Source organism: Osmerus eperlanus, chromosome 28 (assembly GCF_963692335.1).
Source record: "Osmerus eperlanus chromosome 28, fOsmEpe2.1, whole genome shotgun sequence".
NCBI classification, from domain to species: domain Eukaryota; kingdom Metazoa; phylum Chordata; class Actinopteri; order Osmeriformes; family Osmeridae; genus Osmerus; species Osmerus eperlanus.
The window spans coordinates 3,346,629-3,363,821 of NC_085045.1; the positions used below are offsets into that span (position 1 = coordinate 3,346,629).

At 48.1% G+C, this 17,193-nt stretch overlaps 1 protein-coding gene across 1 annotated transcript; it reads right to left on the minus strand.

Annotated features, from left to right (window-relative positions):
* Positions 1-568: 568 nt before the first annotated feature.
* On the minus strand, positions 569-7,245 carry rflna (refilin A). The gene is made up of 4 exons (XM_062454320.1): positions 6,958-7,245; positions 6,508-6,870; positions 2,876-2,985; positions 569-2,725 (listed from the first exon to the last, which is right to left on the minus strand). Exons 2-4 carry the CDS (start codon positions 6,721-6,723, stop codon positions 2,392-2,394), a joined length of 660 nt encoding a protein of 219 aa, XP_062310304.1. The 5' UTR covers positions 6,724-6,870; positions 6,958-7,245; the 3' UTR covers positions 569-2,391.
* Positions 7,246-17,193: the final 9,948 nt, after the last annotated feature.

Here is a 17,193-nt window from a genome sequence, read left to right on the forward strand (position 1 = left end):
ACCTCATGTCTATGAGACAGCGTCTCTCATCTATGAGCCATTGGGACTGGTAGGATATCCACACTGTTCTTGGGTAATTGGTTCTGCGAATCTGTTTCTAGATTTAAAAAAAAAAAAGGTGGTGATGGATTTGTGCTACTGAGAAAAGCAGAAAGCGTCGAGGCCCAGTGCTTTAATATGCCCTCTGCCAACACTGAGAGCCTGGCTGCTGTTATTTTAGGAGCACACATATTAATAGGCTGCACCAAAGTCATGGGATACTAGTTACAGTAGATGACAAATATTCAACCATCATGTATTTGCAATAATCCCTTTTACTTTGTGCTATATTTTATACAAGTGGGCAGTCTTCAAATGCTGGAACATTCTGCCACATTAAATGTGGTCCTTTCCCCTCAGGCTCTCTGTCTGGGGGGGGGGGGGGGGTATTTTCCTGTGCTGTGGAAATAATATTTTGTGTTGGCTGAGAAAAGTTGTCTGTCCTGGAAGTATGTTATGTGTTGTATGTGTCATTAGGATTATTGCTTTAATCCCCTATGTAGCTCTGCTCAACAGATGAAAAGGGACCACAAACAAAGAAGATTCAACTGTTTGGGTTTGATTCTTTTTTTATTCAGTTAGGATACGCAATTGCCTTTTTAAATTATTTTCTCTCGTCTAAAAACCAAGAAAGATGATTGGCATGGGAAATATACAAAAATATAAAGAGAATTATGAAGTGCCTCAATGCCACATATACAACAGGAAAGTATATTACAGTAACATCAAAAATCAAGTGTTAGGAAACAAGAAAATTGTTTTTAAGTATCTACATGAAATGACCCAATCAATTGTAGCCTCTGCTCATTTCATCGCAACATTACTATTCCTTCTGCACATAACTTGACCCTGCAACAATCTTTCCAGTAAACAGTCTCTCTCTGTCCAAACCTGTTCAGTATTATTAGCTGACTGTGTTCTTATAACAGTGACAATACTGTTCCATCGATACATGTTCTCTCATAACAAGAACTGTTAAGAGCCACTCTCACTCACAGTCCCTCATCACTTTCCCCTTCTCTCTCTGTTCTCATCGCAGCTAAAACGATTTCCTTTTTAACGTGTTAAGCTCAGCATCTTTCATCGAAAAGTAGCTCAAAATACCAATTGAATGTTGGGAATACACATCTCCATGAAATAAAAGTAGATACGTGATAAAAAAAAAACTGAGGTAAGATCTGAATTCATAATACAAGGTTCAATATTTACCAGGTTCAAAAATAATCATCCAAATATAAGACAGACAAAGACATGAGCGAGATCAGGCGTTTCCAAAAATCTCCATCGTGAATACCTGACATCGCCGCAAATCAATTTAAACCCATTTCACCATCTAATATCATAGAAATGTATCTGAAGAGGGAAAGGAGTTGAGCTGTCAATGATCTTGTATATCAGACTCCCAGGCCTGTACCACAGAGAGTAAAGCTGTTAGAAACAGTACAGTACTGTTTCCTTGGTATGGCTTGGCGGTTCTATGACTCTGGAATTTTTTTTTGTTGTCAAAGTAGCAGAGTGGAAATAAAGCCTGTTAGAAAAAACAAATACAAACTTGTTGTATTCAGCGTTCCTCCTTAGATTCTGTTGCGTTGTGGAAACCAATGGCGAAGAATAGGATTCTTGATGAACACCTCAGTAACCATGTGTCTGCTGGAGGATCCTAGAGATGTCTCAGTGACATCTCCTGTGGTACAGCTTTGGTCCAACTTATTAAATGTTTCATAAATCTACCCCCCGCATCCCCCAAAACCGGACTCAATTTAGACAAGTGCAATCAGGCCCTGATACTGGTTTGCTCTATGCAAGTTAGTTTCTACAAGTGATGTGGGGCATTCATTTTTAGTGATCTGCTCACGGCTGGACAGACAGACAGACAGTCAAAAGAAGTCCAAAATGTTTCATCTTGGGGCCTTGGGTTCCAATCTCCTCCTACAGTAGGTTCTGAATAACCATCAGGAACGTATGCTAGGTTCTGCAGGGGTAGAGGGCCTGGACTCATGGCAGCTAGGGATAGATAAGACTAATGAACCATGAAGCACAGTTCCATCAACCCGACGAAGACCAGTTCCATACTTAATGACAGTCAGTAGAAATGTCTATACACCCAGTAAACAGGTCAATCCTTGCTCCGGTCTATCTCGTTTCCATCTCATCTGCCCGTTTCGTCCCAACACAGTCCTACGATCTCCAGCTGAGAGACGCCGGCCATCTCCCTGTTTACTTCCTTTTCAGGAGAGATTCCCAAGTGTCTCATAGTCCTAGTATGAAAGTTGTCCATCCCGGTCTGGGTCCATCCCCCAGCCACCCCCCCAGCCTCCCCCCCTCAGTCTCTGTCCCGGGTGGGCCTGGCCTCTACAGGTCCTCCGTGTAGATGATACAAGGACTGGCGTCTTCGCTGGACTCCAGCTGCACCGTGGACACAAACCAGCGGCGGGACCCCGTGGCGTTGTAGCTGAGGGTGGTGCGATACGTGTTCTTGGCGTGTTTGGGGTAGATGATGGTGGTGCTCTGGTAGTGCAGGGGCCTCTGACGTGGCTCCAGGTACACCTGCGACTTGAAGCTACGCCAGGTGCAGTTGTGCACCGCCACCACCGTCTCGCTGTAGGAGGTCACCGTGGGAACGGGAGCGCAGTACACCTGGTCCCGGTAGTGTTTGTCCGAGTCGTACTTCACCTGAGAGTTGCACCTGGGGAGGGAGAAGGACGGAGGTCTCAGTCTACAACGACAGACTAAGCAGCACATGCTAGCTAGTAAACGTTTACTGTGTCATGCATAGTAGTTCATCACTAGATGGCAGTGTGTAGTGAGATGTACAAGGCCTTGGCGAGACACTTACTTGATTTTCTGCTCAGGTTTGGGGTTGACCTCGATGCTCTCGCCAAAAAAGACGGGGTACATGCGCGCCCTGGGGTCCGTCCCCGTGGCGTTCAGGAGGAGGTACGGCAGCTGAGGGAGGAACACAAGAGGCTCTAGGTCAGTCAGAGGGGCGGCACCCCATCGACGGAGAACACCATACCAGGGTTCCTAGGTCTCGAACCACAGACAGGCACTTTGACATGAGAACACTGACCAGACCTTAGAAATGTGTTGTTTTCCAGGGACTGAGTCTGAGGTCAGACCCGCAGTCTGCAGGAGGAGACCACATCAACAGCAGAGTGAACCCAACAGACAACAGCAGATGGAGCCGGCAGACACAAAGGCGCTCGACGCTCCAAAAAACAGGAAATTGTTCCCCCACAAGTGCAATCTCCATCAGTGCTCACCCACGGCTTGTCTGTCAGTAACACCTAATACAACCAGTTACACCACACAGAAACACCACTTCCTTTTTCATTTGGATAATTATACAGTAGGAGCGAGAAGATACGAAGTGTGGAGCTGTAAATCTCTCCCCTTTCAGTGGTATGCCCCAGTAAAAGTGTGTGTGTGTGTGTGTGTGTGAACGAGAGAGAGAGCAGCCCTCCGCCGCAGCCTCTTGAACCTGGGCACTGTCACTGCTCCACCTGCTGAAGCCATCAGAACCCCTCGGGTCCCTCACCGTAAATCACCCCCACGGAGAGAAAGAGAGAGGGAGAGAAAGAGGGAGAGTGGAGGAGGTGGGGGGGAGGGAGGGGTTCCTCTCTGTCCCACTCTCTGACTTGGAACAGCCTGCAGAAGTTCTGGTCAGTAAACATTTATCAAGAAAGGTTCCGGGTTCCTCCGAGTTTCGACGGGCTCAAAACACATGAATTGTGTCGGATTAAAGGGGGATTACAGTAGGCTTCGACCCCAGTGACTGCTCACTGTACAGAAGCATGGAGGAGCCAAACCGACGGCCCTCCCCGCTCCTAGAATAAAAGATATCACCAGCTACTGTGTGTTTGTAGGGGGGTATAAGTGGGCTAAGTGAAAGCGGTTCGGGCTGCTTAACCTCTCAATACGTAGATCCCCCTGATCCAGCTCCATCATCTGCTGTCACCCGTACTCCAGCTCGCGTTTCCCCCTGGGGAGCCCACCTGTCACATGCCTGGGGGTCGGCCGTGGAGGGAACACATGCTGGCTCTGGCTTGGGGACAGGACGCAACAGGACAAGGGCACAGCGGATCACAGAGTGCCACCCAGCCCCTGCTCTCATCTTACCGTCCAACCCTAGAAGCTGCACCCCCCCCCCGTCAGACGGCTCACAGCTAGAGACAGCATGCTACCTTTATTGACGTTAATCCCTGTAAACGGACTTCTGCAAAGTCAGTTGTTTTCCACTGCATTCTGGCATGCTGCAGCGTGACATTAAAAGAGTGTGATTGTCTTGGGGGTGCTCTGGCAGGGTCTGCATCCTGGCTGTTTATCCAATGGGAATGTGTTGGCAGCCCCAGGAAGTGTAAACACTGTTGTGGACGGTACCCTAGGTAGGAGGGCCTCTCCACTCACATGGAATCGACGCTCCTGGACGCACTGTTCCACGCAGTCTTACCAGCAGCCAAGCACAGGACTCGGACAACAGCCGGTCCACACGCAGACAGAAACTATCCGATTTAAAAGGATTGTCAGGAGACGTTTCATTGAAGAGCATCTCTGCTGAGGCATCGGTGTCATGATCAATAACAGAGCTCCCTCTGTTCTGCTGTGAAGCTAATCTGGGGACAGTAATAGCCTTGTGAGCTGGCTGGGCTGAACTTAGTTCTTCCAGAACCTTCCGCAGGTCCGCAGCTTCCCTTCCTACAGTACTCGGGTACTGTCGGGAGATGGCACAGTAAAGAGGTCATGCAAAAAGCAGGACTCAAGATGAAGTTCATGTCCACGTTCTCTTTCACTAGTTTTGTAAACGTGTGGTTGTGTGCGCGCATGCGCTTCACTGCTTTAACACTGTACTTTCCACAAACCATGTTGGACATGGGGGTGTTTTGATTGCATCTGTGTTCAGATTTGAATGCAGAGGTCACCACACTCTTATGCAACAGCCTGTAGCTGCTAACCCAATACCACGTGTCCTTAAAATAGAACTTTGGGATTGTTCTTAGGTGGCGTACAAAAACTATCCCAGAACCGACTGGAATAGGGGGGAAAAAACAGGGATTTATTTGCAAGTGCTTGCATGTCTCCTAACTGTCAGACAAGCACACACAAAACACAGCGCCAACAGTCAAACCCCCCCCCCAAAAGTGCTTTGTAAGCCCTTTTTCTAATGGAGGGGCCTTGATTCTTTCCATACACAGCTCCATGAAAGGTATTAGAGAGCAGCACAGAGTGCCCCCATATCAAAGCTTCTCCTGGGAGAGGAAACCACAGAGCGAGAGGGCTCCAGCAGCTCCAGCAGCCAGAGGATTAGACCCCATATCTCTCCCTTTCAACCCTCGACTCTAACCGCACGCAACTCCCATCTGCGCTGTGCTGGAGAGGCGGACGGCTTTTGTCTCCAGGTACACAAGCCGCTGTCAAACGTGCCCGGGCCCGTCCTGGTAACCCTAACAGGGGAGTCAACCATTCACCGTGCGTCTTACTCGTGGCTTAAATGGCCGTACGTAGTCATATATTGAGTCACTAAAACAGAAAACAAGGACCCTAAAATCAAGACGTTTTCTATACCCTATGCTGTTCTCCTCGAAGAATCTTCCAGTCTTGTGACACACCATCAGCAGGGCTGTCTGGCGGGTTTCACCTTGACTAGCAGGTGTCATATGGTTTCCAAGGCGACGTGTGTAGATGTGGGTGAGAAGAGGTACAGTCCAATCATAGATCTCAGAGCGAGGACGTGATAGACATCAGGAATTTGGCAGACACGGGATAGGTACTAACTGCACCGACTCCAGTCACACACAGCTAATACGATAGTATGTCTGCCTTCTTCCCTTTCCAATATCAACAATACCCACAAAAGATCAACATGTTAACTGCCAGGAACTACTGTCTTGACTATTGGTGGTCATCTCTGCTGCCGCCAGGTTGTGGTAAAACCTTTTTTCTTTCTTTCTTGTCCTTTAAACCTACTTCTAAGCACAGAAAACATTCCCTCAAGACTACATCGAAAACTGAGATTTGTGAAAGGGACTGTCTCTTGCTGAGGTCACAGGTCAGTGTTAGAAAATCATGAAACATTAACATTGAGTGGTCTGTTGCCCACTGTCCCAGTGTTTCTGCACTCCGGGGTTAATCATTACAATGCACAGAAAGCTTTTATTTGAACTGAGTCGGCTTCAACCAACGACATTTTTACTTGAAGATTGGAAATCAGCCCTTTGGGACGATGTAGTTGATGTATAGCTATTAAGATGTCGAACAAGACACTGTCTCCATCATCATCTATTTCCGTAATAGATTATTCAGAGCTTTATGTGTAATAACTACAAGACTACTTAATACATTCCCATGTTTGTTGGTCGTTAAACTGCGTCGTTTTACAACATTTTCTTTGATGTCAATTACTATCCGATTGTCTAACATTGATATGGTAATAGTGTTTGCATGCACGCACATCTTCCAACTGTTGCTTACCAGTTTGCCTTCCTTGCTCTCCTTTTTGTAGTATCCATGATTTTCAACAGGAGTCGTACAACTCCCCGAGCGGGATTCGAGCAGACCAGGAGACAGTGAATAGAAGGGCGGACTTGGACTTGGTGGTAATCCCGAATCCGGACTGTCAAGCAGTCCTTCCCGATTCTTTCCTTTCAGACTATCATCCATAGCTTGTAAATGTAGGTGCCCCACCATTTCTGGGAAAACTCCAAACAAAAAGGAGGCTAAGTCACTCGAGGCAGAGTCAAACAATATTCTTGAAGGACTTCAAAGCCAAATGCGCAAAAAATCTTGACATCCGAAAACGAACAACAATGGGTCAACCGTTCAAAGCAGATCTCACTGAAAGAGAAATAATCATAATACAAGTTTAACAATCAAGGAATTCCAATATATAGAAACACATTTGGCTGTTAACTGTTCACAAACCTCAGATTTGGTATCCGTGGTTTATGAAATTGCACTTGCAGGGTCGTAGTATTATTCCCAAAATAAAACCGTAAACATTAAGACACACACTCTCCACAAAAATCTAGAAATAATGTTACGTAGTCCTGTCCTTCGTTCGGGTTAAGAAAAGACCAAAATGTCGTGGAAAGTCATCTAAAACAACACCGACTGTAAACTCAGCAGTCTATCTGGCAATAATCTGTCATACAGTGTTCCACACCAACTCAGTCTGAGCTCAAATGAACAGCCGGATCTCGGAGAGGTCGCTCTTTAATGATCCTGCCAGCTTTTTTTCACCTGGAGTCAGTCCAACCGTGATGATTTGGAAAAGTTCCAGATCCAGCCGACAGGGAGAGCACGTCCTCTCCGTACATAGTTTAATGCATGTATTTACTGTATGTCCAGGGTTGATACAAACAGTAGCCTCATGATCAATTTAATCCCTTTTATCAATAACTCACTGAGTCCTTTTCAACCGATGAGGATTGATAGATGTAGCTAATTGACTTTCATGGCTGCGGGAATGGTTAGTCGAGTACTTTGTCCCTACATTTTGGAATTACTTTTAAGATATGATGAGATTTCAATACAATTTCCTGTCATCTCTCTGAAAATATGACACAGGATGGTAATAGGCTCCAGTACATCTCAACGCCAATTATAGATTCGCAAAGTAGAGACATTCAGAGAGAATGTTTCTTTGACCGATTCCAACATAAGTTATAAACTAGCACCTCTTGAAGAAAGTGATCTCTCTTGGAAGTTAATGTGTGTTTGTGAACGTGTGGATGTGTCGGTGTCTCTCCGTGTTTATAAATGTCCTGCCCAGAGTATTTCAGGAGTGGGTGGGGATGAGCGGTTACAGTGTGTGTCTACAACACCGGTTACTATAAGAGTGTGTCGTACGTGGACAACAGCAGAGCCAGAAGCTCCAACCGCCAGCAGAGTCATCACACTGAAGCAGGATGAAGAATGGGAGCTTTGTTGAAGGTTTCCCCACCATAAAGCCTGTGCCCCCATAGGCATACGGTTACTCTTACCAACATCAACGCTGCCAAAAGCGAAATCGGAGCATAAATACACAATGCAGTGTGGCGGACGACTGCGTGTCTAGAAGCTGATTGTGCCTCTGATGGTTCAGCACGTCCATAAAGTGATTACTGCAGGACTGCCTGCAATCCATGCATGATGTTTGTGCGGTTCCGCTAAAAGATAACTCTGTCTTTTGACTTTGTTGTTTATTATGTACACTTGATTGGATTCATGTTAGGCTGGGGAAGCATGTTGCTTTCACCTTGACAGGAAATGGGCCTCTGTTTCCTCACATCACTCTGTAAGTAAATACATGGTTAAAAAAACAACAAAAGATTATAATAATCATCCGGTTTCCTCTAAAACAGTGCACAAGCTTTGGCTGACAGATTACCCATAATCCATTACCCGGCATGCTGGTATGTGAGATAGACTGTGCAGACTTTGTTGTGTTTGGAGTGGAGAGTGTCTCAGTCGCTGCCTAGATTTCTAGTCTTGTCTGAAACTCTCCTCCAGCGAGCCCTCTGCGGTCTCCACAGGTAGCACAGGTAGTCTCCACAGGTCTCCACAGGTAGCACAGGTAGTCTCCACAGGTCTCCACAGGTAGCACAGGTAGTCTCCACAGGTCTCCACAGGTAGCACAGGTAGTCTCCACAGGTCTCCACAGGTAGCACAGGTAGTCTCCACAGGTCTCCACAGGTAGCACAGGTAGTCTCCACAGGTCTCCACAGGTAGCACAGGTAGTCTCCACAGGTCTCCACAGGTAGCACAGGTAGTCTCCACAGGTCTCCACAGGTAGCACAGGTAGTCTCCACAGGTCTCCACAGGTAGCACAGGTAGTCTCCACAGGTCTCCACAGGTAGCACAGGTAGTCTCCACAGGTCTCCACAGGTAGCACAGGTAGTCTCCACAGGTCTCCACAGGTAGCACAGGTAGTCTCCACAGGTCTCCACAGGTAGCAGTCTGCAGTTGGAATCAGGGACCGGGGGAGACCCTCCTCTCTCCTGGGCCCCAGACGAGGGCGGTGGGGAGCCACAGTCTTCCTGGATGTTTCTGTGGGAGTTTCCGAAGGAGCTCTGGAGTGAAGAGCAGGGGCTCGCGATACAGGGTGGAACCTAGACAGAGGGGGATAACCTGGGGGGTTCAGACATGGGGGTGAGGTAGGGGGAGGGGTGGATTCATCCATCCCCGAGTGTTCCATCACCCCCCCTCCTGTACTCTCAGGGCAATCACTCACATCCTGCTCCCCCCTTTCAGAGCCCCTGGCACACACACTACACACACACACACTACACACACACACACTACACACACACACAGACACAAACTCCTGCTCCATAGAGCTTTCACTGAGTTGGCCCACTCTTCCTGCTCTCCTAACTCCCTGCCAAGCCAGCTGTGAGGAGGGTGGGTGCACTGCAGGTGTGCCTCTATGAGTGAGAGAGAGGGAAAGAGAGAGAGAGAAAGAGACAGAAAGCCAGGCTAGTTTCGGAAAGGGAGATCTGATTTGAAATCTTTATCAGCTGTTGTGCTTTTGCATATTTCTCGGTGTGCATGTGTCCCTGGATGCACATGCACCGTGCGTGTGAGTGTGCGTGTGCTGTCTGGAATAGTTCTCAATGTAAACAAACCACAGAGAGGCCGGCCTGGCAGCAGCGAGGTTGTTTTCAACCAGCAGACACGTCACTGTGGTTTCCAAACACAGCACTCCTCTTCAGACCCTCCGGCCCCCAGCCCGCCAGCCCCCGGCCCCCTCCCCAGCCCGCCGGCCCCCCTGCCCCGGCCCCCCTGCCCCGGCCCCCCTGCCCCGGCCCCCCCTGCCCAGCCCATGTAGCACCCAGGTGATCCTTCTACAGTTTGCTTTTTGCACAATGCAGACATAAACACTAGTCCATTGTACAAACAGTTTGACTGTCCGAGACACTGTGTGCATCCACACTGAGGTAACAGATATAGTATAGTTCATGTTATCGTGAACCCAGTTTAAGGTTTGAGGGGCAGCATTCAGGGGCTAATCTCTTCTTAACTCGGTGATGGATGATACTGGCAGCTTCTATATATACCATCCAGACCACAACCAGTTTGCAGTGCACCTCACTTTGCTTGCCTGCATCTGGTTTTAATGTTTGGAGACCCCCTTTGCAGAGAGGTTTAGGCAAGGGATGGTTTTTTCCTGCATTTCCCCTCCCTTTTTCTGCTGAGATAGTCCTGCCCAGACTATACCAAGATAGAGCACTCTAGGGTTAAGCATGTGGATCCATCTGGTTATTTAGGAATACTTTAGGAGTGTCCGTCTATGCAAAGCACACATAACACAGTATCGAAGTAACTGATAATAGGACACAGCAATGCTCGTCAAGACAAAACATATATTTTTTTTTTTACTTTATTGTGCCTGAAACCTATTTCCTTTCAAGTCATGTTTGCAGAACAAAGCAAAGTGCAGGCATGTTTTAGTGTTTAGTGTCTCTCTCCAGCAGGACTGCGCTCACTCCCGCCCCAGGGCTGCACAGCTGTTAGCCTCGCATGCTAGCAGCTCATCCACACCGATCTGTAATCAGTGATTCACCTGCTGGCCACTTCCTGTGTCATTCTCACTTCCTCCCTTGTCTGTTTTAACAGTCAATAGGTAAATAAAAGGACAGACCTGGTTTTACTGTCCTACAATCACACATTGTACAATATCCATCCCGCATTGATACAGATTGAAGGAAATGTGATTGTAAAGCCCACAGCATGAATCAATACGCACGGCAGTTGATAGGTTGGAAGTTAACAAATAACACTTTGTGTCGATATCTACCAATCATTAACAGGTTCAGATAAGACACGTCCACACACGTCAATGTGCCGTCCCACAAAGGCCTCGGCGCTGGAGGGTCAACAGATTCCATCCGCTGAAAAATGAGTGAGGACGGAGACACAAACTGTCCTTTGTGTCAGCGCGTCAATGGCTTTTGTCAACCATTGAGAAACGATGAGTCAGTGGTCAAAGGGGACCAGAGCAAGCAGGAGCCCAGAGCGTAGGAAGATGGAGGAGGTGTGTGTCACCGAGGGGCCAAGAGACAAGAGGAGAAGACCAGTTGCACTACTCCATCCATCACCAAAAACATATTCATTTCCACTTCTATAAAAAGCACCCAGAGCCTTCAGCCGGCTCTCTGCTCTCATGAACTGTAAACAAACCTCAGCTGTGCTCGCTGACAGTGGCGCAGCCTGTTTGCCTGCAGTGTTTGAACAGGTTGGTTGTCTGAACAAGACTGTGAGCTACCCTAGGGTGGGAAACCACTCCTGTCTCTCTGTTTGCAGATGGAGGACTTACCATTCCAACAAACAGAACATATTACATTTATATCTCTGCAAAGATAATATTTACCAGACTTACATTAGACAGGACTGATTTCTCACACGGTTCAAACACAGCAAATGCTGTGATCTGAGTTCCCATATTCCCATCAGGGAGAGTGAGATGTGTGGCTTACGAAGGCTATAAAAACTCAGTTTCAATGTTGATGCTGCCTTGAATTACTGCTTGTTTATTGCTATCTCTGCCTCGCTTTGTGATATGTGAGGTTTTGGTAGCCAGGGAGGTTAGTGTGTAGCGTGGAGGGGGTAAAGCGCTGTCTTTCTTCAGAGTGACAGCCACCAGTCGTTCTGCTGCGTTCGGACGGCTCGGTTTCCCAGGGTGCTTTGTGTTTGCCTTTTCGCCTGCAGGGATATAATGACCAGCGTGGACCACCCATGTCTGCTGTGGGCCCATGTTTTGGGAGGGAATCCCCCCCCCAGATTCAGGGAGTGTGTGCGTGTGTGTTTGCGCATGTGTCTGTGCAATCTGGCGTGCACATCTGTGAAGTTCAGAGGATCGACATTGTTGACGAAGAATGAGGCGAAATAACACATTTAGTATACAGTATAGTAACTCTAGCCCTCTTTCCCAAGGGAAGGCCATACAGCACAGCACAGTATAGTATACTTTCCCGAGACCAAAACAGCTCCGACCACAGCGGACTCCTCGGCGAGCTGGCCGCGGAGCTGCGGGCCAGGCTGTGGGTGGTGGTGCCGTCGCTGTAGAGGGAGACACCCCTGATTTGGAGTGGAGTAACTGGAGCAGCATGGGCTGAGCTGAGGGAGCCCTCTGTCAGAACCCTTCCACACAGCCAGGACCGCTGGTGGCTCCATAATCACTCTCAGTCCCCCCTTGTCAGAAACACTCAGCCTCACCCCTCTCTCTCTCTCTTGTTCTCTCCTTCTCCCTGCTCTCTGTCTCTCCTCGCTTCCTCTATCCCCTCTCTCTCTCTTGCTCTCTCTCTCTTTCTCTCTCTTTCTTCCCCCCTTCGTGTCAACAGCCTCAGTATGGGGTTACCTCTTAAATGAAGTGTTGACCTTTGAACTTTCGGAGATAGACTGCTTGTCCACTGATTGATGCTTCCTTCCAGGTCTGTGCGGTGGGGAAGGCCTATTAGCAGAAAGGATTGTATGTTTATCTGCCTGCTTGTCATTCTGTCTATCTGTGGGTTCCTCTGTGTGTCGGGCCTGGTTCTTCGTGAGAATGTTTGCTTTTCGGCCTGTTTAAGCTGCGGTGGAAATAAGAGATGGTCTCAAGTCTTCCTTTTCAGTGGCATGTTTGACTGGAAGTGTCTAAGATAAAGCCTTGCCAAGTAACAACATGAAAGTAAAGCAAATTCCTCACATTTTTCCCTCCATCACATTTTCGCAGCAGCGAGCCAACAGCACAGAGCTCCAAACACCGGGCCTGAGCCCTCCGAGAGCCCCTCACTGGAGCCTGTTCAGACCCAGCACTCCCCGAACAGGGAGAGAGCCCTGCTGTTGCTGATCAGGCTGGCGGTGTGTGTGGTGTGGTGTGTGTGGTGTGGTGTGTGTGGTGTGTTATGGTGTGTGGTGTGTGATGTGGTGTGTTATGGTGTGTGGTCTGGTGTGTTGTGGTGTGTTGTGGTGTGTTGTGTGTGGTGTGGTGTGGTGTGTTGTGGTGTGTTGTGTGTGGTGTGGTGTGTAGGGTGTGGTCTGGTGTGGTGTGGTGTGTTGTGGTGTGTTGTGGTGTGTTGTGTGTGGTGTGTTGTGGTGTGTGTGGTGTGTTATGGTGTGGTGTGTGTTGTGGTGTGTTGTGTGTGGTGTGTAGTGTGTGGTCTGGTGTGGTGTGTTGTGAGGAGGGCCCGGGGTCCGTGGCAGGGTTAGACGTGTGAGTCAGAGTCGGAGCGGTGTGTGTCTGACGCTCTTGTGTCTGTGTCTGTGTATCGGGGCCTCGGGGCAGGAAGTGATGCGTAAGAGGCCCATCTGTAGACATCTCAGAGCTGTTGCTCAACACAGCTGGGCCTAAACAACCTGTGTTTAGATGTCCTTGTCCCAACCTGTACACACGTAAACACACCACATGTCTGCTTATGCACACACACACACACACACACACACACACACACACACACACACACACAAACAGACACACACATGAAGTGTGGGAGTATTTACTGTGCAATGCTGCAAATCTTGACACATCTTGCTAAACCTGGACATGAGCTCAAACACACACACACACACACACACACACACACACACACACACACACACACACATACAACCACTAATACAACCAGATACACATCTGGGGACAGTATGAGGAGAGATAGACAAAAGAACAAATTGGGCATTTAGACACAGTATTCACATTTTATATTTGTTCAGATCATACCAGGGCATCCTATGGCATCACCTTGACTGTTATAAGGACCTGTTTCATGAATGAACTTCACCCAACCAGTTTCCATATATGAGAACAAAGTGTGGGAGCTTGGAGACATCTCCATAAACATTCAGCTGCTGCTAAAAGATTCCTTGCTTCATTTCAGTTGAGACTGCAGCGCGGGCCCTCCGTGTTTTGACAGAGGGGTTGAGTCACAGTGGGAGTTTTGAACTCTGGCAGAGTGAACCATCTCTTCCCTCGCTGCTCCTGGGTTCGGGTTCGGCTGGAGACAGGCTTTCGGTTCGTCCACGTGTGCGGAAAAAACAGCGAAACGCAAACCAAATCCGTGATACAAGACGATGTTATGATTGCCGCAGCTTCTAAATACTTTGAGGAGCTGGACATGACATTATGGAGGAGAAGGAGGCACCGTTGTAGTGAAGTTTGCCCTGGTGAGGCAGTGTGATCTGGTGTAATGTATCCAGTAGTTAGACAGAGAGCGGCCACATTCCAGGACGTGTTTCTCTTTAAGCAGGTCAGACTGTCTGAAGGCTCCCGGCTCCACGTTGGGACACAGACCTTCAAACAGGCCGATGGGACTTGACTCCAAACCAGCTCAGGTTGATGGAGAGATCGTGTGCTACTGCCGTGGCCTGGGGGGGGGTGCTGGGTTTTCACAGGATATGAGGGTTACTGTGAGCCGTGAGCTTGGTCTCAGCAGAAGGTTTTGGCAGGGAGTCTGTTCAGCTGTGTGGGGCTGGACTGAGGTGAGGGACTGACCACTGTCCCACCACTCCTCGCTGACCCTGACTGACCCCCAGGCCTGCGCTGACGGACTTCCAACAGCAACACAGCCAGTCTGACACTCTTCCTGTCTGCCTGCCTGCCTGCCTGCCTGACTCTCTCTCTGTCTCTCTCTCTGACTCTCTCTCTGTCTCTCTCTCTGTCTCTCTCTTTGTCTGTCTGTCTGTCTGTCTGTCTGACCCTCTGTCTGTCTGTCTGTCTGTCTGTCTGTAAGGACCAAGCAGGAACACAGGCAGACCATTACAGGAAGTCGGCAATCAGAAGGGAGGAAGTCCTTTCATAGTTTCTCCCTCTCAGGTCCTGTCTTTGTACTGTGATAATATTTTCACACCACTGTGTTCACACACACAGTGGTGTGGCCTCTCGGTAGCCATGGAGCTAATCCATAATAGGATTGGTACTGTCTGTACATATGCTAGCAATAAAGAACCCGAATATTGTGGCAAGTGCACTCTCCCTCTCCCGCCCCTGTGAACTGGGGCCCTATTTGATTTGGAGAGGAGACCAGCGTTTAAGACGTATGTTCTTATTCTGCGTGTTCTGTGCCAGCCAATCCATTTCCTTGATCCATTTTCATAGGTCTTTATTATCCCTCACAAAGCCAAAATACCACAGAGAGAAATGAGAATGGGGAGGAGTTCAAACAAGCTCTCAAGTTTTATGTTCAACAGAATTACAAACGACTTTTTAAATGCCACTTTCAGTGCACTGCTCTACTGTAAGGGTTTGGCTAATTAATTTAATATGACGGGTTTGGCCAGGGTCATTCATTTTTCTTTTTGACTGATTTAAAAACTAGACATGTTTTATGGTCTTTATGCTGCTGTGCCTTTGCAGTGGGAGTTTATGTTATTTGTCAATGAGAGTCTTGTGATGGATCTGAGTTCTTGTCTGCGTCATCACTGTATTAAACAGTATTTACTACTTTGTTTTTCTGCAGTAATAACAGTGTCTGTGAGTTATTACATTTCAGTTGTGACTTATAGACCCTGGGCTTAGCTTAGAGCCATCTTTGGCATACGTGATGATGGAGAGATAGTGGTTCTCACTGCAAGTTTAATACGACAGATTTACACAGTCAGTAGATCCAGACACATGATTCAGACGTATTTGCCCAGTCAGCGTTTTGCTGATAAAGGACTTGTTCCAGCCTGTTTCAACAGTTCAACTGGATCAATCGGTGAAACCTCTATTGAGTATTTAGTTGAGTGTCCCACAGCCAAGTTTACAAAAGATGGTGTGCTGTTTTCACTTTGCAAGAGGGCTTCCCACTGCTTCTCCCTCTGAAACTGCCTCTCTTTCTAGGTTTGCCCCAGCCTCAGTCCCTGCCTCAACCCCTGCCTCAACCCCTGCCTCAACCTCTGCCTCAGCACCTGCCTCAGCCTCCTCCAATACTTCAGCCTCTGCTCGGCCTCGCTCCACCGTGTAATTTGGAGTTCATATGAACATTTTTGTGGATGGTGGCAAAGGAAGTGGTGGCAGCTCTCTTCAGAGGTGGTCTTCTATCCAGAGCAGAGCCTCTGCATGTTTTAAACGTTTAAGACTTTTGAGTGTTACAGTGTGCGTCCTACTAATTAACAAAGGCATACCCGAGCTCAGCTGACATCCACGGCAATAAACGCCTCACTCCAGAGCCATCTTAGCTACACATAGTCTCCTGTGCTCCCTGTAGTAGTATTACAATTCTTGTTGTCTGTTTGCGACAGAGTAGTGAAATCGCTCCATCACTGTAGAAAGTCCATTTAGAATGTGTCAGCCAGGGTCAACACTGTGAGTTTGTTTCTCCCCTGTGTGTCGTTGGGAGTGGACCGGGTTCTGGTTCCTGAGAGATTCAATTGCTTCCATACTCCCCCAGACATGGAAGATCACGCTGGGTTTAATTGCTCCAAATTGTGAATTGGTGGGAAGTAAATGTTTCCCAGTCATCCCTTAACCTAAATGGAACGGTGAAGAGTTTCTTTTTTGTGGTTTCTGCTATTCAAGAGGCCTGGAGAGATGGTCGTTTTGGCTTTTTTTCCCCCTGTTGTAGCGGCCTGTATGTTTCTAGTGGATTCCTCAGGCAGATGCAGAAGTAACCAGAAGAGAGCCAGCGAGAAGAGGGGCATCTGAAGGACAGTCTTCCCTCTCCCATCTCTCAGCGCTGTCAGCCCATAAACCTGATGAAGATTTACTGCTGATGGATATATTTAAGACCGTCACTACTCCGTTGCCAAGTCATTGAAATCTCCTCCTGGGGGTACGGTTGGTCGGGCTGATTGCTGGAAGATGCGTCCAGTGATTTACATGGAGCCCGTCTGACAGAGTGTTAATGGAGCAGAGGTGTAAAGATGTCTGCTCTTTACACGGCACAGAATGTCACCTTCTGTTTCCCCGAGGAGAAATCGTTTTCATCATGCCAACAGGAATAACGTGCAGGCTATTTTGGCAGGAGTGACAAACAAGTGACGGAGAAAAGGACTAGACGGATTGAGAGTACGTTCAGGGGACTGGAAGCTGGGAGTTTGCCTTGACATCACTGACAGCAACACCCTTTTCTGTGTCATTCAGACGTGCACAAAAGAGGATTCTAGTGAGCCGTTTGCCTGTCACTTAGTGTACCGCCACCATTAATTACACCCTGTGATTTGTGGCGCACGTTGATGGAGGTGACAGGCTCATTGTGTTTCATATAATAGTTGTCAACT